Source organism: Equus quagga, chromosome 5, assembly GCF_021613505.1.
Source record: "Equus quagga isolate Etosha38 chromosome 5, UCLA_HA_Equagga_1.0, whole genome shotgun sequence".
Classification (NCBI taxonomy): domain Eukaryota; kingdom Metazoa; phylum Chordata; class Mammalia; order Perissodactyla; family Equidae; genus Equus; species Equus quagga.
In genome coordinates, this window is record NC_060271.1 from 65,969,735 (window position 1) to 65,991,598 (window position 21,864).

General features: G+C 45.2%; 1 protein-coding gene across 2 annotated transcripts in view; it reads right to left on the reverse strand.

Moving 5' to 3' along the window:
• The window catches only part of SMYD1 (SET and MYND domain containing 1), a 43,867-nt gene that overhangs the window by 15,612 nt on the left and 6,391 nt on the right, over nucleotides 1-21,864 (reverse strand). Inside the window, exons 2-6 of one of the 2 annotated variants that reach the window (XM_046660096.1) lie at nucleotides 11,759-11,935; nucleotides 8,325-8,538; nucleotides 5,752-5,882; nucleotides 3,658-3,696; nucleotides 370-559 (exon numbers count right to left, since the gene is read on the reverse strand). In XM_046660096.1, the coding sequence (XP_046516052.1) occupies nucleotides 370-559; nucleotides 3,658-3,696; nucleotides 5,752-5,882; nucleotides 8,325-8,538; nucleotides 11,759-11,935 (751 nt within the window). The remainder of the gene's footprint in view (nucleotides 1-369; nucleotides 560-3,657; nucleotides 3,697-5,751; nucleotides 5,883-8,324; nucleotides 8,539-11,758; nucleotides 11,936-21,864) is intronic. The other variant, XM_046660097.1, reaches the window with a different exon arrangement.

Genomic DNA, 21,864 nt, shown 5'->3' on the forward strand with positions numbered 1-21,864 from the left:
CCCATTACTCAGTATCAAGGAGAGGAACTAAAATTTACTGTGTCTACACTACATGCCACTCTCTTTACATTTGTCGTCTTGTTTAATTCTCATAACAACCCTCTGTAGTGAGCGCCATCTTTCCTATTTTACAGATGAGAAAACTGAGTAGCTTCCCCAAACTCAAACACCTGGCAATTGGTGGCACCAGGACACTGGCTGGGACATCTTTGCGGTGCTCCATCCACCATCCCATACAGCTTTTCCACAGGTTACAGGCTGGTCCTCTGGTAACTAACTGGCAGGGCGCATTGATCAGCTGTGACATCAGCCTTGCCCGGCTCCTGGAAAAGGTGGCCTCAAACAGCCCAATAGTAGGGCTGCCAGTACCTTGGGGTCGTCTTTCACCCCCAGGAAGAGGTCGTCCTTCAGCCCTTTCTGGCAGTGCTCGCACGTGCAGTCGAAGTAGTACTGCTTCTTGAGCTGCCTCTTGCGTTCTTCACTGACGTTCAGGAAGTCGATGTAGGACACCGTCAGCTCCTCTCCCTCTGAGATCTTGCCCAGGGCCCGGAGCTCAATTCTGGAGCAGGGTGAAAGGAAAAGAGGAAATCAAATCCAGGGCTGTGGGAGTGGGATTTGTGCTCTTCAAGGGTTCAAGGAGTTGAGTCTCAAAGACAACGACTTACACTAGCACTTAAGAAATCACCCGTTCCCTCCAAAGAGGGGAGCTGTGTCCTAAAGGACAGTTTCCTGGATAGTTCTGGTTTACTCATTATAATAATCTAATCTGCTCCACTCAGTTAATTACTCTGGAATCAGCTCAAATAGACTGCCAGTAGAGGGCTGGGGTTGGTCATAAAACCATACACAGCATTCACGCCTACAATTATCCCTGTACGTTTAGCTACTGATTGTAACAAAGGAAGGGAAAATAATAAGGCAAAAACTCCAAACAAGAGAAGACTCGATAGTCGTTTCCACTTAGTTTGGGGACTGCTCTCTCAGGAACACACACATTCAGTCACCCAAAGTCTTGGCCCCTTCTGTATCCAACTATAAGTCCCCTCTTACCTTAACCTTCGGTCCATAGCTCAGACCTACAATATGTGAGGACACTTGTGCCCGGAGATCACTGAAGGCAAACAAAGGCTGGCTCTGTTAGCCTGTTGCATTGTACACTCTTATGTTTATTGGGGGACATGGGTTTTGGGTTGAGAGTGGATAGCAAGAGCAGATGGCATTTCAGGCCCCTTCTGGCCTAGACCTGATCCTCCAGTTACCCACAGCACTGCACACCTTACCATATAACAGCTACAGAATGTGCTGAGGACAAAAGCCCACTGCAGAACTGGCACACAGCTAAACCAAACAAATGGAGACCAGCCCGTGGGCCCCTCAGCCATTCGCCCTCCAGCCACAAGGCCGGAAGCTACAGAAAAGTGGTGAGTCCTGCAAGCTGATCCTAAGCTGTGCTCCTGTACCTCCCCAGAATCCTGGATCCTCGATGCCCAGTGGGAAACCATTGCCCAGAGAATGAGTGGAAGATGCAGAGGGCTGGGGAGAGCATCTGCAGACTGGAGCATGGTCATTTCTTTTATCTCCCAGAGAGGCTGAGTCAGACACCGTGTGAAAGGTGGGACAAGAGCCTAGCACCACAGAAGGGTCCCAGTCAAAGGCAACACCTTCCACACGCTCTGAGGTGACAATCGAGTGAGCAACTGCTGAATGGCAGTGACATGCATGTCCAGGCATCTGAAGCGACCACTTAAGGTTAAAAAACCTTCTCCCAAAATGGGGTACATTGACGTGCCCAATAAATGTGATAACATATATGAAAACAACTCATATGGAGCCTGGCAAAATCTAAGTGTCTGCTCACCTTTTGTTCCTTCTTTCCTTTCTTCCCCACCCCAATTTTTCACAGCAGCTGCTACTGAAGCGAAGAAAGGCAAGAGGGAGAGGAAGGCTGGGTGATTCTACTCACGGCTCTGCTTAAAATCCTAATGTCTGAGTGCCACAGGATCAACCTCCTTGTTTCACCAATGTGGATGCTGACACCCAGAGACGTGTAGTAACTTCCCCCAAGGTCCCACAGCACTTGGGCAACGAGAGTCAACATCAGAACTCAAGTGCCACTGGCCTCGCCTGATTGATTTTAGTCTGCCTCCCAGGTCTGCAACACAGGGAGAAATGAAATGCACTGAAGTCCTTGATTTTAGGACTCTACTAATATCCTAAATAGTTCCATGCCATCAAATTCTGGGCCATTGTTGAATGTGGATCTTGGGTGTTTTCCTGAGAAAACTAGGATTTCCAGTAGCTTTGCTTCCCATCAGAGTTAGGCTAATTCTTACAAGGTCTCAGAGTATCTCAAATTATTTCTATGCTATTAGAGAAATTTCAAGACCAGATTAATTTGAAGTCACTTAACCATGAGAAAGTGCATAGGCGCATGCCCCGTTTGACCTAACTTGGAATTGGGGATCATGGGATGAATAGAGACCACCACTTCCTTCTGGACCCCAGATGCCTTCCATCTCTAACACACTGCAGTTCTACAGTTCAGCTAATTGAGCCACAAGTAGGCAACTTATTTAAGTATTTCTTGTAGAAATTAGGAACAGAGACCAGAGCCACAGAGACTTAGAACTGGGAAGGTCCCTAGAGATGCTCTCATCTCGACCTTCCCTCTACAGATGTGGAACCAAGTGCCCAGGAGATGATATGAATCTTCTTAAGTCACGTGTAACGCACACCAACACAGACTCAGATGCACCAACCACTCCTACACCAGCATTCCCAGAGTCCAAACTCCCTCGCGCCATTTTGTTCCTAATCCAAAGAGCATTTCAAGTACTTTCAAGTCCAACCTGAGAAAAAGACCCATCTGGGGCCATTTGGTTGTCATTAAGAAAGGCAAAAGTGGGGCCACCCCATGGCCTAGTGATTAAGGTTGCACACATTTCGCTTCAGCAGCCTGGGTCCACTGGTTCAGAACCCAGGCATGGACCAACTCCATTCATCAGCCATGCTGTAGAGGCATCCCCACATACAAAATAGAGGAAGACTGGCACAGATGTTAGCTCAGGGTGAATCTTCCTCAAGAAAAAAAAGGGAAAAAAAAGAAAAGCCAAAAGTAAAATCTAACCTAAACCATTAATTCATAGTTGGCCAGAAGCAGAAAATAGAATACTATGAATAAATATTTACCAAAAATATCACAGTTACGCATGCTATTTTCAGACCCTAGTCTGGGTGAGAAGTTGGGGGTTATGAAAACACACACAGTCTTTTAGTAGGTCAGTAATGTCAACAGCCCTCATTTCACGATCAGCAGCGTTTAGAGGGACAATGCAGGTCTTTGCTAAGATGATGTGGACTAGAAGGGACTGCCATGCTTTGAGGTTGAAGGAGCGAGAGAAGTAAGGAGTGAAAGAGGGGGAAGAAAGGAAGAAAAGTACAGCAAAGGCATGGCAAATGGCGGGGGGGGGTGAGGAAAAAATGATTAATACAAATGCATTAAAAATACAGCATTTGGCAAAGACGAGACTCTGGGGTGCAGAAAGACATTATGGATGGACAGCAGCCAAGGAGTCTTGCGAAGGGGCAGCCCCGGCAAACTGGGCAAGTGAGGGAGATGGGTCAGAGGAGCAGGGATGTTTGCAAAGACTGACCCACCTCATCTGGGTGTGAAACATGGATTTCACTGCCTCATGACTGAAAGACAAAACAGACACCCAAATGGAAATCGTTACCATTGGCTGATCCCGTACGGCTAGCAAAGGTGCACAGCATTTCAGGTTATGCAATCAAAGCTTTGGCCATCACAACCACCTCCAGCCCAGCCCCTTCTAGCTGGGCTCACTTGACAAGATGCAGCCTGGATAGTGGAAAGTGCACTGGATTTGGAATGAGAGGTTCAAAGGTACTCAGCCCTGGACAAGTCACTTCTCTTCCCTGAGCCTCAGTGTTCTCCATCTGTAACCCGGTAATGCGATGGTCATGAGACAGTGCATTTGAAAGTAGCGTGCTAAAAAATGTGTGGGATGCTATTGTTATCACACTAACCAGCATCTTGAACAAATAAGCATCGCGTCTTTTGATGTCTATCTTGGGGAGAGTTTGAACTGAGTACGGAGACTGGTCAGGTCACACAGGTAGTGTGTAAAATTTGTTGGGGTTAGAATTGGGCTCCTAACACCACGTCCACTGTTCTTTCCACCATGACAGGCAGCTAAGCAGAGACTACAGTCACCTTGTCTTGCACGACAGCCAAGAAGCCCAGGTAAAACATGGCTGCTCTGAATTAGTAGATGCAAAGAAGCCAGAGCAGACGCCAGAGATGTTCTGAAGAAATGGTTCCCAGGTTCCCGCGGCTGTTACATAGTGACAAGTGGAGCACTGGGTCACCACTGCTTAGGGAAACAGAATTCAGGAAGATTAGCCTCATATGAGGCTGAATTTGATCCTCTCTGCCAACCTGGCTAACCCTGGAAAACACCCCTCTGGGGTGGATTCCATGAGATCCAGGACAGTGATCCCAAGAGGCTCAGGAAGGGAAACACAAATGGTAAGAAAGATTATCATCTGGGTCCCAAATACACTTTCCTGTCATGAGTGACTTTTTCAGTTTCATAAGAGCCAAGTGTCATATGGGCCCTTCCTTCCAGAAATCGGAGGAAAAACGAAAATCAAAATCCTTGCTATATTGGGGCTTAGGCTTAATTCTTGGCTGAGAATCAGAAACCATTGTCTTTGGTTTCCAGGAAGTTTTTGGGGAAAACTGTTCATTGTTGATGGCTCAGAGTCAACTTGAATCTGTCATAAAAACTCAGCTCTAAGAGCAAAAAAAATAATATTGCTCAGGACCCATTCCCCCAAACCTCCCCAGCCTGAGCCGTGGACGACCAGGGGCTCATCCTGATGGCTGACTCTTCTCCATTTGTGCCCCACCCTCAAGATCTGCTCTTTGCTCTTCTGTCCCCTGATCTAGGGGCAAGGGGGCTGACCTCTCAGGGCTTCATCACCCAGGTTCCTTTGTCCGCTGGCTTCCGGTTGGGATTTGGCCAACGGGAGGAGATCAGAAGGTAGAAGGAGAGAGCTTGGGGTATTTAGTCTACTAGATCTCTCTCTGCCTCACCATGCTTTCAGCAGTGCCTAGTTTCTCTACAGGCACAGCCAAGCTGTTGGGTGGGGGAGGAAAGGACCCTCTCTTACCGCCACAGCTGCAGAAACAGTTCTTCCTCTACTTGCCCCTCCGGGTCTAGAGGTGGTAACAGTTTCACGCTGTTGCTAGACCCTGAACACTTCACTATTCCTTGTCAGTTTCTTAAGCTCTACCCACACTTCTGTAAATTGTCCTTTTATTAAATTCTCTTCGGTAAACCCTCAGCGTGCCTTCTGATTTCTGCTGAGAACTTGACTAACATGTGCACCTGTCAGGCACCTTCTCAGGTGATGCTCTTCTGCAATGACCTCAAGACAGATAATCCCAGGCTTCAAGTTTTAAAATAGTAGTTAGAAGTTTACCTAACATATCTAGGTAACCTCAAGAAACATGCAAAGGCTCAAAAATTACCCATGTGGAATTCTTTGCTCTCCTCCTCATTACCTTTCTCCTATCCACAACGGCTCTAGGATGAAATTTCTATTTGCTGCCCATTTGAAATCCATGCTAGTTCAGGTTCAACGGTTTGCCTTTGGTCACGTGGAAAAAATACCATAAAGTCTCCCCATTGCCATCACCTCACCCCCAGTTAAAGACATACTCACTTGCCATTGTTAAATATGACGGTGCAGTTGGGCCAACAGTCATGGTTGACCAGGCCCAGGTTGGGGAAGACGCCCACACCCACTGCCTGCAGGCCTCTCTGGTCACTGAGTGTGAAGCCATTGCAGTTGATCTATCCAGACGAAAAGATAAAAGAGAGTTAACAGACAGAGACTAGGGACAGGACACCATCCTAGCTGCTGAAAGTTTAAAAAAAGAATAGAAGATCTGATCTCATCCTGGAGATGCTTAGAAAGTCTAGAAATAAAACAGTTTCCTGTTCTCTACATGTCTCCAAATGACCCTCAAGGTTAGTACCATGGGAAGAGTCTCATATTTGCAAAAATGCAATGCCACCTTGAAAGTTTTGGGCAGCCGTATCCTGAAAAGATTAAAGATGGAAATGTTGATTCTGAGAAGTTTCTCTCTTTTCCCATATCTGCATCTCACAAAAGTCTTCCCCAGTATTTGTCTTGGTTTCTCTCTCTGTGCCCTGCTCGGCTTTGTGCGTATGAGTGTTTGTGTGTGTGTGTGTCTCCCCTGCTTCCTTTGTCAACCCAGCCTCAACTCCTACAGCTGCTCATAAAATAAAATTGACATCTTTTTTTGATTATTTTGTGTCTGGTGAGTATTTGATATTCCCTATTCACAATTTTAAAATCTGATGAGTGCAACATTTAACATTTATCTCCGAATGCGAAGCAAATCAAGTTGGTTAGTACGTATGTGGCACTCAATTGATTTCCTTTTCCTTAAAAATAAGTTCTTCTTTATAGAAACAGATCCAAAATATCTGCTCTCAGGGTATGAAAAATGCATAAGAATAATTCTAACCTGGAATATATTAACAATTGCATACAAATTTCTGCTTTATATATAAATACATGCTATATATAATATAATACAATACAAATTTTGCACTTACACAGCTATTTGTTATAAATATTGGAGAATATTGGATATTTCTCCATTCATTCTCATCGGACATTCAGCAAGTACATGAAGTTCAATCTCTCAGTGCCACTAATACCTTGAGCAAATTTCTTTCTTCTCTGAGCCTCAATTTTCCCATCTGTAGGTTGGGTAAGTTGGATTAGATGATCTCTACGGGTTCTTTCAGCTCTCAACTTTGGTGATTATGCCATCTTGTGGCTGTAGTCCCAAGACTGCCTTAGGGATACCCAGGATTGGGCTATTACACCCGTTCACCCTGACACTGTGGAGCATAACTGCTAAGAGAAGCAACTCTGGCACCAGACAGACTGCTTCTAGTCCTTCCTTGGACACCAGCTCACTGTGTGGCCTTTCGAATTCATGTAACCTCTCTGGGCCTAGGCTTTCTGTTCTATAAAATAGGAATGTTAGGAGCACAGATTTCACCTTGTGTTATAAAGATTTCATAAAATAATATATGGGAAGCTGTGATGGTTAATTTTACGTGTCAACTTGGCTGGCTACAAGCATCCAGATCTTTGGTCAAACCTTATTCTGTATGTTTCTGTGAAGCTGTCTTTTTGATTGAGATTAACATTTAAATTGGTAGACTTTGAGTAAAGCGGATGAGTCTTCATAATGTAGGTGGGCCTCATGCAATCAGTTGAAGGCCTTAATAGAATAAAGACTGACCTCCCCTGAGCAAAAAGAATTCTGCTAGCAGACGGCCTTTGAACTCAAACCACAACACTTCCCTTGGATCTCCAGCCTGCTGGTCTACTGGCAGATTCTGGATTTACCAAGCCTCCACAATCACAAGAGCCAATTCATTAAATCTCTTTCTCTCTCTCTTGCTCTTTCTCTCACTGTAAATATATATATATATATACCCACACACACATAGACATCCTGTTGGTTCTGTTTCTCTGGAGAACTCTGACTATTACAGAAGCACTGGCACATGGTGAGGACTTAGAAAATGTTGAGTGTAATCCCACTGTTATCACGCCCCTCCTCAGCCCACTCCCCAGCACCACAGAAGGGGCCGGGCCTGCCAAATGGGAGATATCCACCCCCACAGCCCAAGTTCTGAGCCTCCTGATCCACCGGGTTCCCGCTCCCACCTCCTGGAGTCTCATGGCCCTGTGAGGCCTGACTTTGTTGCTCCAAGGAAGCACCCTCCAAAAAACCCCTAGTCTCATCTCCCTGGCTTCCACACCCACTGCTCCAGGTCTCCTGTCATCCTGCCCATCAGATCGGGGAAAAGGAAAGGTCTTATTTCCCAAGTGACTGGTGGGCAAGGGATGGCGATTGGGTCTTTGTTTTCAATATAGAGTGGAGAAAAAGTAGAAAGCGCAGATAAACAAGAAGGTAAATCACCATCCACATCTACCATTCAGAGATAATGAATAGTCTGCATGTGGGATGCCAATTTCTAGGGCAGGAATGACCTTACAATAAGCAAGTCCAGAAAGACGGAGACCCGGATGAGAGCACTTCGTTTTAGACCTCTGTCCCCCTCCAGTCCTTCTCTTGGCCTCCCCTCCCTACCCTGACCTGGCAGCCTCTGGAAACTTCTTAGTTGGGCAATCCCAGGTATCACCCCACCCTCACCGCCACCCCTCTTTCTGAGAAATCATACCACGCCGAAGATGTGCGAGATGTACTGCATGCTGAACTGCTGGCTCTGGGGCGGCCAGTACTGCAAGAAAGTGTCCACGTCCACCCGCAGCTCCTTCTGCTCCTCCTCCCCGAAGTGCTCCACATGGTTCTGCAGGTCGTCCATGGAGACCAGGCAGCCCTCGGTGAGCCCGGTGCCCTCTCTCTCCACCCGCCACATGATGCGTGCCGCCAGCCTGTGGGGGGGCAGGGTTAGGGAGGCCCCACTGCATTTGTTCAGTCCATGGACATTTACAGAGTGCCTAATGCATGCCCAGCACGGTGTCGGGCCCAAGATACAGTTTTGAACTGGACGGATTGACTTTCCTCTATCGTGAAGCCTCTTATAGAAGGGGAGACCTAAGTTACAAAGACAATTCAAACTAGTGCTATGCAGAAAATAAAATAAGGTAACGTGATAGAGAGTGGCTGGGGGAGGGGAAGCTATGGTGATCAGGGGAGGTGACACAGAGGAGGCACACTTGAGCTGAAAGTGGAACAAACAGAAGGAACTAGCTGTGTGTGGATGGGGAAAGAGCAGCGAGCACAAGGCCCTGAAGAAGGGGTGAGCTTGGCAGGATGGAGGAATAGCAAGAAGGCCATGGTGGCTGGAGTGGAGAGCAAATAAAGGTGAAGAGGTGGGTAGGAGCCAGGTCACATGCAGTCTAGGGGACCACTGGACAGCCCTGGGGATGCTGTGAAGTGGGGCAGCCTGAGTCTCTCCTGGTAGCATGGCTAACTGAGAGGAGCACTGGAGAAGGAGTCTAACGAACTGAGTTCAAGGCTGTTTCCACTTCTTTCTGTGTGACCCTAGGCAAATCACTTGACCTGCCTGAAGCTATCCAGTCGCAAGTAAAGAAGGAATGTATATTCCCTGACGGAATATTTGGAAGACAAAGTAAGGTAATGGATGTCTATGTTATGTATGAACTGACTCGTATCCTTAATGATTAGATATAGAGAAGGTGGAGCAGACAGTGTAGGTGGGGAAACAGTATAAGCAAAGGCCCAGAGGCAGCCACAGGCTTGGCATATGTAGGAAGCAGGGAGGGGCCTGGCCTGGCTAGAGCAGAGGGCTCTGGAAGAGGACAGGAGGTAAAATGGGACAGGAGGAAGCCCTAGAGAGCACAGGGCTTTGAGAGTGAGACACGGAGGTGCACTCCACCGTGAGAGCAGAGAGGGCCCCCTTGTTAACCGTTAGGCAGCTCATGCACACAAGACGAACCCTGTCCAGAGGGACACTTTAGTGACTCTCTGCCACTCACTGACTGCATGCTGGCCAGGCACCTGGGAGGGGCTGGTGGCTGAGGGCAGGCCCAGTCCCTGAGGAGGTACCCTCTTGGCAAAGCACAGGCCCTTTCTCCTTTCATTTGGGTCACAGAGTTATTTCTGCAGAGACGCCCTGCTAGGGGTGCCAGGTGCCTAAGAACTGAGGCATCCCCACATGGAGCTCAGGACAGCACTGGGGAAAATAAGACTCAGGGAAGGGTGTCTGCTGCCTCCAAAAATTAGGGAAACAGTCACAAAGCTCAGAGAGTAAAGACGAATGGGTGACAGATTTCAACTAAGTATCAAAAGAAACTACCAACTGGGACTATGAAGATAAAGGGAGTGAGCTCCCCATCTCACGAGGTAACATTTGCTTTGGGCCTTAAAGACTAAGTAGGATAGCGAAGAGATATCTGTATTCCCATGTTCATTGCAGCATTATTCACAATAGCCAAGATATGCAAACAACCTAAATGTCCATCAATGGATGATGGGATAAAGATGATGTGGTATATATTTACAATGGAATATTATTCAGCCATGAGAAGAAGGGAAATCCTGTCATTTGCGACAACACGGAGGGAACTTGAGGTCATTATGCTAAGTGAAACAAGCCAAACAGAGAAAGACAAGAACTGCACAGTCTTACTTATACATGGAATCTCAAAAAATGCCAAAAATCAAACTCATAGAAACAGAGGGTGGAAAAGTGGTGCCAGGGGCTGGGGGTGGGAGAAATAGGGAGAGGTTGGTAAAAGGGTACAAACTTTCAGGTATAAGATGAATAAGGTCTGAGGATCTCATGTAAAACGTGGCAATTATAGTTGATAACACTATGTTGTATAATTGAAATTTGCTGAGAGTGGAACTTGTATTCTCACCAAAAAAAAAAAAAGATAAATATGTCAGGTGATGGATGTGTTAATTAACTAGATAGGGGGTATTCTTTCATAATGTATATATAGATCAAATCAACATGATGTATACTTTAAATATCTTATAATGTTATATGTCAATTATTCTTAAAGCTAAATTTTTTTTAAAAACTTAAATTGCGAAGAAAAAAAAAAGAAGTTGGATTTCAATAGATGGAACTAAACGGGGTGGGGAGGCTGATTGAGCCATTTCATTTTGCAGTTTCCTAAAAATTACTAGGGCGTGATGATTCCTTTCTGTACTTAAATTTCACATGCTACGCACACAGTGAAATTGCTCCCAATTTTCCCTTCTCCATCTTCCCTTCACAGGCTCCTACCTGCAGCCTAGTATCAGGCCCTAACTGCAGAAGCCTCCAGCACTTGGGAGCTCTTGGACTGGGGCTCCCCAGGTATTGGCCCAAAGATTTCTGGTGATGACCACCAGGGAAGGCCATTTACTGTTGCAAACACAAATGCCTTTGGGGGGTAATGAGGCAGAGGGCAGTACACGAGGACTGGTGGGGCTGTGGTGACTTAAAAACCCATATCATTTTTTTCCTTTTTGAGGAAGACTAGCTCTGAGCTAACATCTGCTGCCAATCCTCTTCTTTTTTGCTAAGGAAGAGTGGTCCTGAGCTAACATCCATGCCCATCTTCCTCTACTTTATATGTGGGATGCCTGCCACAGCATGGTTCGACAAGCAGTGCGTAGGTCTGCACCAGGAATCCAAACTGGTAAACCCCTAGCCACTGAAGCAGAATGTGCGAACTTATCTGCTGCACCACCGGGGCCAGCCCTGAAAAGCCTATATTTTTTAAAGGAAGTGGTTGCTGTAGAGCTCCAGCTCATTTTGCCAAATCTTCAGATTTTTTCTATTAAAGAGAAGCCAGAAACCTTAATTATTTTAATGTGAAATTTCCCAATTTTTTAATGTTGGAAGATCAATTTTTTAAAAAGTAAACCTCAGGGAGACATACAGATGGGTCTGCAGCCAGCTCCAGCCAGTGGCTGCAGCTTGGAACCACTGCTGTAGACACCCTGTCATCCTCTTAGACAGGCTCCCGTGCCTGAAGGGAGTGTGCAGAAGAAGGGACCAAATCCAGTTTCGCTGAGGTTCCTTCCTGATTTGCACTCAGCCTAGCTTCCTTGGGCCTGGGAATGCTGTCACTGCTGTTACCCAAGCCTGACATTTGAGAATCCCAACCACCACCCCCAGGGCCCAGCTCTGACCTGATGTTCTCATTGGGCACCTTCCCGTATCTCTTGATGGCCGAACACTCATTCTTGTGGTTCAGCCAAGCATCCTTCTGACAGGTGCGGTCACAGTAATGAGCAAACTTGCACTGCCCGCAGCGATGGAGCTTCTCCTGCCTCTTGAAGCAGGTGTGGCACACGAAGTTAACGAGGCTGGAAATGGAGAGAGAAAACACGTGATTGTTGGGGGCACAGTGGAAAGGGTACTGCACTGGCCATCAGGACACCAGGGTTTGGGTAGTGGCTCAGTGGGCTATCCTTGTCTTTCCAAGCTTCCAAGTCCCACCTTTCAAAATGAGGGGCTTGGTCTTCCAAATATCCCTTCTAGCTGTAAGTGTTCTTTTAGCAGATGTTTTTAAGTGAACCCAAGGTAAGGGACACTATTATACTCTGCATAGAAGCTCTTCAATTTAATTCAACAAGTGTAGATTTATAGCCCATATCTGTCAGGCACTGGAAATACCACAAGTTGCCAGAGGAAAAATTGAACTTGCGATCACCATGCAGCGTGGGAAGCACGATGATAGAAGAGGCACAGAGTATTCCTGGAACACATTGGAGAAGATACTTGAGGAACCCGGAAGTCTTCTAGGCCAAGGAAGTAGGTGGAAATTCCTCATGGTCACCTTGCCAAAAGTCACAGGTTATTGGTACCGTGGCATGGGAGGGGGCATTTTGCCTGATGTGTTCTTCTTTTTGTTGAAATATACTGTCCCTTTCCCCAAAGAATAAAAAAAATCATAACTATCTAGAATACGATAGGACATGAAACATGATATATTTTACACAAAATGAGATCTACCTGTTATGATATATATCGTAGTTCTTTGCGTTTTGCAGCAGTAAGAATTACAAGGTGACTCATGTCACTGATGTTATCTGGTATATTCTCCTGGATCAGAGAGAGAGAAGAAGTGGTATGGAAGAATAATGCCCGCCCATTCAATGGGTGAGGGAGAAAGAAGCAGGAAGATGAGGTTCCTTATCCTCTGCTTCCGTCCTCCTCGTGTTCCCATTAGAGAGTCTCATGTCTCCCTTTGCTAAACTCACCACTCAAACAGAAAAGGCCATAGGTTAGCAGGAAGGAAACGTATTTCAAGACATAACATAACACCCAGAACGAGTGAAATCTGGTGTGATGCACAATATCTCTAGACCCTAACTTCATGCTCTTGTAATGTGGGGAAGAGAAATCCTGGCCACTGAAGCAGAGACATGATGAAAACAAGTTTAGCGACATGCAGGGAAGTGCTGAGCTCCCTGGGAGAAAGTGGATTTGTAAACTCAAGTTGGAGTTGACAGACTAAACAGGGATCTCCAAAGTATAAGAAAACAGAGATTTTTAGAATCACAGAACTCTGAGCCTGAAGGAAGACCTTCAACAGAACATACATGTACAGAAATCCCTTGTGTCCATCCCTGACCATATATTTTTTTAATTCCCATAGTGAAAAAGAGCTTCCTGTTTCCAAGACAAGTTAGTCCGTTGTTGGCCAGTCCTAATTGTTGCAGATTTCTTCCTTGTGTTAAGCTTGCATTTGCCTTCCTGAAATCTATTTTGGCCCTCTTAGATCCTTGTCCAATGGAACAAGCCTGGTCAGGTCAGTTCTTCAAGAATTTGAAGACCACTGCCACGTTGCCTCTTCATTTCCCTTCTCCAAGTTAAACACTCCAAGCTCCTGCAACAGTTGCTTGTACAACACGGTTTCTGGAGATCTCACACCATGCTGGGGGTCTCTTATGTGCCTACGGCAGATCCCTGAAGCCAAAGGAAGGTGAGTGTAACAGGGCAATCAAGCAAGATCCAGGGGCCAATGCTAGGTCGTCAGGCTCAAGGACCAGCCCAAAGACCCAGGACAACATCAAGAGATGGAGAGAAGGTAGAACACCAAGCCAAAGGCACCTCACAGGCTACTGCTCTAAGCTGTGTCCTGGGCTTCCTAGAGTCCAGGCAGTTTTCAGCCTCTGAGTGGCCAGCTCAACATACCTCTGTGTCCCACCTGCTGTGAGGTGCATTGCTAGTAATTTGTTATTCATCATAAAATACTCAAGGGCATGAAAGGTTAGTGCTTATTTATAAGTTAGAGCAGATTCAAGGTTATTCTTATAATAATGTCTTCCTCATTCCCTTGCATCCCCTTAAGCTTTCTTAATGAGAGATGAAGAGTAGAATTACACTAGCATACTTAGAATTGCACAGAATTCACAGCCCTTCATAACTATGCCGCAGAGGGTACTGAGAAGGTCATTTGTCATGAGTGCCCCAGCAGAATAGAACATGTGGGCTCACACAAGACCCTGACCATTTAGTGGAATCTCCAAACCCCCAGAGATGGGGAGCTAGGAATTTCTCACATCTGTCTCAAGTCAGGACTGCATTCTTTGGTAGGAATGTGAAATTCATTAGCAGGGACTAGATTGCTGAAGAACCCAAGTAATTGGGATCCCAATGAGGCGCCAACTCTTGTCTCCTGGCCATTCAAGGGTGGGACCCTGGGTCACAACACTTTATAATTATGGGGCCCAGGACAGAGAGAATGTCCAAGTGTGGTGCTATTCAACTTCCTGGATCTGGACATCATGTTTCCATTAGCTTCTTTAGCAAAAAATTCACATTTATTTAATGTCAAATTACAAATATAGTCACTAGAACCTCCCGAGTTTTCTCAAAGATCCTGCAGCCAAGTCAGAGTTTCCCTTTGTTTGTCCACGTGGCGTTGCATTCTTAAAGCAGCTTTATTGAGGTATAATTGACACACATAAACTACACATGTTTAAAATGTTTAATTTGATAGGCTCTGATATATGCATATACCCATGAAACCATCACCACAATCAAGATAGTGAATATAGCCATAACTGCCCAAAATTCCTTCACAACACTGAATTTTTTAACCGGAAGTGAGGTCTTCACCCTTATCCCTATCTGATTGCTTTCAGTGTAGCATTCCAAACTGTCCAGATCATTTTGAATGTTTACTGTCTTCATTTTTATCATTGTGCTAAGCTTTGAGTCATCTGCAAATCTGAGCATGTCTTAGGTTGGGAAGGGGAAGGAGGAGCATTGCCCACCTCTGGGGTATCAGGACCCAGACCAGGGAGACAAACCAAGGCAGGAGGGAGGACAGCCAGGAAATGGTCTGAGAGGGCACAGTGAGAAGCAAGCACCATCGTGCTGGCCATCACTTGGAACTTGTCACTTGGAACTCCACACCTGTCTGCTCCAGGGACACCCAGCAGAAAACACCTTCACACTGGAACTACTCTAATGTTTTACACTCAAGTTGATATTTTTAGAACATTCTAGCATAATACCCTCATATTTTTATTCACACACATATATTCACATAAATATACATATTATATGTGAAAATTGGACTTTGTACTTACCAAACAAAAATATTGCACTTCACAGTTCTCACATTGTGTTTTAAATTTTAAATACAAATAAAAACTCCAGGTGGCCACCTAGAATAACAGAGGTTCTGCTTCTTCATCTTTACAAGCACTGTTTATTTCTAATATACTTAAACTCAGGAGGATGTGCTATCACAGGGACTGGAGACGTGCACTGTGGCCAACGTAAGCTGGAACAACTCTGAACGTTAAGAACTTATCTCAAAACGAACACATGTTGCCGAGTGCACGTGTGTTAGGGGCTGATCATACACCTGAGAGTCCTCTGAAGTAACTTCCAGGCAGAACACAACGTTTATTAAAGGAAACATAATTTTTAAATATGCTAATGTGAAGTTTACTCAACAGCAATTGTTTAGAACTTAAACCGAAGTAGATTTTTTTTGAGGAAGAGTATTTTATCCCTGACATTGTTTAGAATTGCTGGTGCATGGTGACAATAAAAAGCAGATCAACTTTTAGTTGGTTTTGTTACTGTTTTTAAATTCTGTTCAGATAATGTCCCCCACTGCCTGCACTGGGGGGGCCGGGGGACGGACTTCCAGAGCTTCCTTCTCCTTGGTCCACACTGCCTGTGAGGTCACTGGGGCAAATTTTCCTACCCTGGCTCAAAGGGAAAGACTACATCTGTCCTGACACTTACCTCCAGGCTCCCGTTAACTGACTAAATACATTTCTAACAGAGCCTGATTATAGAATAATCTATCCACCATGAACTGTAGGTATATTATATCCGTAAGAATTTCCAGTGGAATGCCCCTCGTGTTCTCAGAGTCACTAATAACCACCTTGACCAGGAGAAGGCTGGAGACAGAGCCCCAAGCTGCACTACAGACGTGGCCGGAGGCTAGGTGATAGAGAGATGTTAACATCACTGACATAATCAATTATCAGGCCTTGAATCAATTCAACCACCTGTTCCACAATATCTCACCATCATATTGTCTCATGAGATTCTTTACAATCACTTCGCTATAATAAACTTTTAATTACTTTTCATAAAAAGAAAATATGGTCAATTTGGAATGATTTTTTTTTCTCATAGTGGGTTCCAAATGTTAACCACCAAACTATCCTCTGCAGGCTCACACACCTCTTTTATATTCCACTCTACAATTTACTAGGGCCTAGAGGTAAGTTTTAAAAGCCAGTGAAACCTGAGAGGCGTTGTGAGTTATCTCCTAATTTAGATCTGGATGAGGCTGACCTTTCTCTTCATCACCTCACCTGCCATTGAGGCTTAACCATAAACGAAGCTGGAGCTGGGAAGGAGGAGGGCAGGTCTGACGCAGAGCAGGGCTCCTCAAACTCCAGTGTGCATACACATTGCCAGAGGTCTAGTTAAAATTGAGGTTCTAACTCAGTAGGTCTGGGGTGGGGCCTGAGACTCTGCATTTCTAACAAGCTCCCAGGTGATGCTGATGTTGTAACTCTGAGTAGCAAGAATATAGAGATAAGGGAAAACCTAAATCCTGCTCCTTTTGCGGGGTATGCAGGGAAATGTCATGAAGGCAGGAATGGGAAGTTTAAAAGAAAAAAAGCCTGTCCTTCTGGTCTCCATCTCCCTTCACTGGTGGCCAGACAGAAGGTCAGTGGTGAAGTTGGTCAGAGCTGGGTTCAGCTCCTGATTTCAGTGTCTACTGGCTCTCTCAGCTCGAGCAAGGACCCCAACCTCTCTGAGCCTTCGTTTCCTTATGTGAAAATGGGAATAGCAACACTTAGATCTTGATATCTTTTAGACTATTACTTCTGTGTGTGTGTGTGTGTGTGTGTGTGTGTGTGAGGAAGACTGGCTCTGAGCCAACATCTGTTGCCAATCTTCCTCTTTTTGCTTGAAGAAGATGGTCCCTGAACTAACATCCATGCCAATCTTCCTCTACTTTGTATATGGGATGCCACCACAGCACAGATTGATGAGCTGTGTGTATGTCCACACCTGGGATCCGAACCTGCAAATGCCAGGCCACCAAAGTAGAGTGCACAAACTTAACCAATATGCCACCGGGCCAGCCCCTAGACTATTACTTTTTAATGAAACGTATTTACTATTTTAAAAAGTTCAAGCAAGAAAATTACAAAGAAATTTTGTAATCTGTAATTTTGTAACCACTCTAACAGTGATTTTGAGGGTTCAATGGAATAATGTGCAAAAGAGCCAGCTGGGAGCCTGGCACAGCATGGGCTCTCAGTAGGCGTCGGCCTGGTCCACCATCCATCTGGCACGTGGAGAGGTGATCTCTGAGCTCCTGCTCTCCTCCAGTATCCACTAACTCTCAAGCAGCCGCCAGAGAAGAAGACCTCCCAGTTAGGAGAGAACCCCTGTGGGGGGGGGGGTACTTCCTTGACAGAAGTACCCCCTCTTCTTTACTTCCCCCAGTGAAAGTGTCAAAAAGACACGAAGTCCAAAAACCACTTTTTGGATTCCAGGAGAAAGATTCCAGGCTTAGCAGGGTGACCTTCAGCAAGTCTCATTTCTCCGCTTAGTCTCATTTTTCGAGTCCCCACAAGAGGATATTAACTCCCATTTACATGCGCTTTGCAGTTTTCAGAAATGCTTTTGGCGATTCTCTATTGTTAAACCTCCACAACAACCCTTTAGGGTAGTTGTGACCACTATCCTCACAGGGACGTTATTCTCATAGGGGTCCCCCATGCCTGACACTGCTCCCAGCACAGAAGCGGAGGAAGCCACCAAGCCCACCTGCTTTGCCTGCTGCCCTGAGTGGGCCCTGCTCCAGCCAGTGGGTCCCCTCTCACTCCTTGCTCTGCAGCCCTGTCCTGGCCTATGTCATCTGTCAGAGTCAAGAGGGTTGGAAAGGCAGCTGCTGCTCAGCTCCTTGTATGGAAATAACCAGTAACTGGACAGATAAATGCAAAGAGAAGGCGCCTGCAAGGTGGACAAGCCCTTCAAAAACACAGCCAGAGAGGCCTACACAAACAATCCTGGCTTCCTGGGCTGCTTAAAAACTCTCAGCCTGCCAGGAGGTCTCCACTCAAAATTCGAAGGGGAGGGGATGTCTCTTAAAGAACATCCCATCCCTCAACTCAAGCAACTAGAGAACATCACAATATTTTAAATTCTTTCTCTCCTTCCTTCCTTGTTCCTTCCATTGTCCCTGGCTTCCTTCCACAAGTATGTATTGAGCATCTGTTACGTGCTGTGCATGGAACCAGGTGATAGACGGCCTTACGATAAACAGGACACAACCTCACCTTTGAGCAGTCCCCAGCCTGGGCTAGGACATAAACACATGTCAGTAAGGTGAGGCATGTCATCCAGGAGCGCTGGTGGGTTAAAGGAAGGAAGACCTAATTCCCACTGAGGTTGAGGAGGCAAGGACTTGCGAAAGGCAAACACGTAGGTGCTGGGTAGGCATTGCTCTGATCCTCTAAACATGGGCTGAGGTTGTACTCAGAGAGTGTCAAGTTCTTCCACTGAGAGGCACTGGCACGAGTCAAAAGCTTCAAGGCTTCTATGGGAGGGGGTGAGCATGTATAGGAGGCAGGAGTAGCTGCTGATGAGATCATAGGATGCATTGTATTGGGAAATAATGCTGGAAGGATGACCAGACTGTGGGGACCTGGAATCTGACTCTCAGTAGCACATCCTTATTCTGCAGGGAAAGGGAAGCCACTGAAGGCTTTTGCAGAGAGGAGAAACACAGCCAGAGTTGGTATACTCATTTTCTTTTCCCAATGGCATCTACCGAATGTCATTTTTAAATGGCTAATGTCAACCCTTGAGGGGCATCATCAGATTTACGTTGGCACTGTTACATACCTTATCATAAGAAGTTAGGTGGTCCTGGTTCCTTAGATCAGGCCTAGGGATTGCCTGTTTATTTTTAACATCCCTTTTATTAAAATAGCAATACCCAAGATTCTCTCTGCCACAATTCACATGACGAGGTTCATGCACCACACTCAGACCTGTATGCATTTTCATACTCTAGCTGTGACCTCATCCCACTTTCCGTGCTCAAAACACATCTCCAGATGCAAATGAGTGAAGATGACATTGTTATGCAGACAACCTGGCATTTGATCTAATCTATTTAAAAGGCGATTATTCCCAAACTTCTGCATTTAAGGATTATTTAGTAAAATGTAGCAATACAACTCACAACAGGTCATGCGACATATTACTATATCTTACCTCCACAGCTGAAACTGTCAAATTAAACATATATTTCTAAATCTACTGTGGTTATCCTCAACATCAAACGCAAACGTTTAAGGCTATAACCTGAATACTTTAACAAACAGTTACTCATTCCTATTCTGAACTAACTGTTCAGGAATTTTTCTAATCCCTTTATTAAAGTATTTCCATTTATAGCATCATTTGTCCCCACCACCCACCCACCAGCTGTTATCAGATTAAAGGCCACACGTGTTTGTGCGTATACCATGGCTAATCTTGGCGTTCCCACAGGAGGCCCACATAGAATTAAATGGGCTAAAAGCCCAGTTGCCTCCACTTGCCCTGAAGAAGGTCATAACCAGTTTGATTTTCAAAGAAAGCCTGGCTGACAGTAATTTCTTTTAAAGTACTCTACTTTTTCTCATGTTCTTGTCTGTTTTTTCCTACACACACAACATATATACAATTGTGCGTTGCTTGACAGGGATACGTTCTGAGAAATGCGTCCTCTGGCGATTGCATTGTTGTGTGAACATCACAGAGTGCAATTACACAGACCTAGATGGTGTAGCCTACTACACACCTGGGCTACGTGGCACTAATCTTATGAAGACCACAGTCATATAAGTGGTCTGTGGTTGACCAAAACATTGTTATGCACTTTCGATTACTTAAAGAGAATCATTTAGGAGCTGGTCAAGTTTTTATTTTAAAAACCTTAAAAGTCCACTATCCTGGGGTAAAGAATTGGATTAACGGGAAATTCATATGATTGGTTGTGGTTTGCTGAGTAATAGCACCCAAAGATGTCAAAGTCCTAAACCCTGGAACCTGTGAATATGTCACCTTACAGGGCAAAAGGGACCTTGCTGATGGAACTAAGATTAAGCACCTTGAGATGAGGAGGTAATCCTGAATTACCTGGGTGGGTCTAATGTAATCACGAGGGTCTATATAAGAAGGAGGCAAGAGGTCAGAGGAGGAGAAGATTCTATGCTGCTGGCTTTGAAGATACAGTCAGGGATGCAGGCAGCATGTAGAAGCTAGAAAAGTCGAGGAAACCTAGCCCTGTGGACCCATTTTAAATCTCTCACCTCCAGAAGTGTAACATAATAAATTTGTGTTGTTTAAGCTACTAAAACTTGTGGTAACTTGTCACAGCAGCAGTAGGAAAATAACACATTGGTTTGTTGTTATAAGCCCTTTTTTCCTGTGTAATCACATGTATGTTCCTGTTTCTTAGCTATGACTTTCTGGATCTAAACATTCTCAGTCCCCAGAACCAGATTTTGATTCGTCTGAAATTGATGGATGAGTACGGTTTCTTTTATTAAGACTAAATATTAATAATCAGACTGACAAGAACAAAAGAAAATTAAGTTGACAATGTTGGGCCCACTTGGTGGGGGATGAAGGCGGTAAGAGACGATGACTAGACAGGATCCCAGGAGACTCAGTTCTGCCCCATGACTTACCCCTGTGTGACCTTGGGAAGACCTTTTACCTCACTAGGCCTCAGTTGCCCTATCTGTAAGCGAGGATTGAATAAATTCAATGGGGTTTAACCTTCTGGGTTGGGGACCATTTTGAAAGTGATGAAAACTATAAACTTTCTCCCCAGAAATAAAAAGTATACATGCATGTCTACATAAGTGACCTTCCAATTATAGATGTTTCCCTAGCTAAGGATCAATGCACCCAGGTTAGGAACCCATAGGCTAGATAAACCCCAAATTCAAGATATCTGGGACTGCTAAAAAAAGAATAATTAAATAGTAGTTTTGGCTCCTAGAACTACCCGCAAGCTCCATTCCTGTGCCATATTTTGTATTTGATGCTAAAATAAAATAATAATCAGAACAAGTTCCATTCCTATATTAGCCTAGCACTCTCTCTTGCTGCACTGGAGTCCTCTGCATGTGGAAGAAATCATGCAAGCTATAGAATCCCAGGCGAGAAGAGATCTTCAGGGACATAGGACCCAATTCCCCTCTATTGCCTGAGTCTGTATATACACCATCTCTGCCAAGTTGTCACCAAGAAATACACAACCTTGGAGATAGCCCTTTCCATCTCCAGACAGTACTGACAGGCTTGTTCTACCTATTAGGCAACAGTGGCTCAGTGTCAGGGGCCTAGAAGTTTGTAGGAAGCCCAGGAAAAGGTTTGAGACTAACATCTTTTAATAGTTCCAAAATTTTTTAAAACAAAAACAAGAAATGCAAACTGGAAATTAATAATTTCAAAAGCAAAGTTATAAAAATACATTCCGAAGTGGTAACCAAAAACTACATTTTGAGGGGGTCGGCCCTGTGGTCAAGTGGTTAAGTTCGCTCACTCCACTTCGGCGGCCCAGGGTTTTGCCGGTTCAGATCCTGGGTGCAGACATGGCACCACTCATCGGGCCATGCTGAGGCAGCGTCCCACATGCCACAACTAGAAGGACCCACAACTAAAAATACACAACTATGTACCGGGGGGCTTTGGGGAGAAAAAGGAAAAATAAAATCTTTAAAAGAAA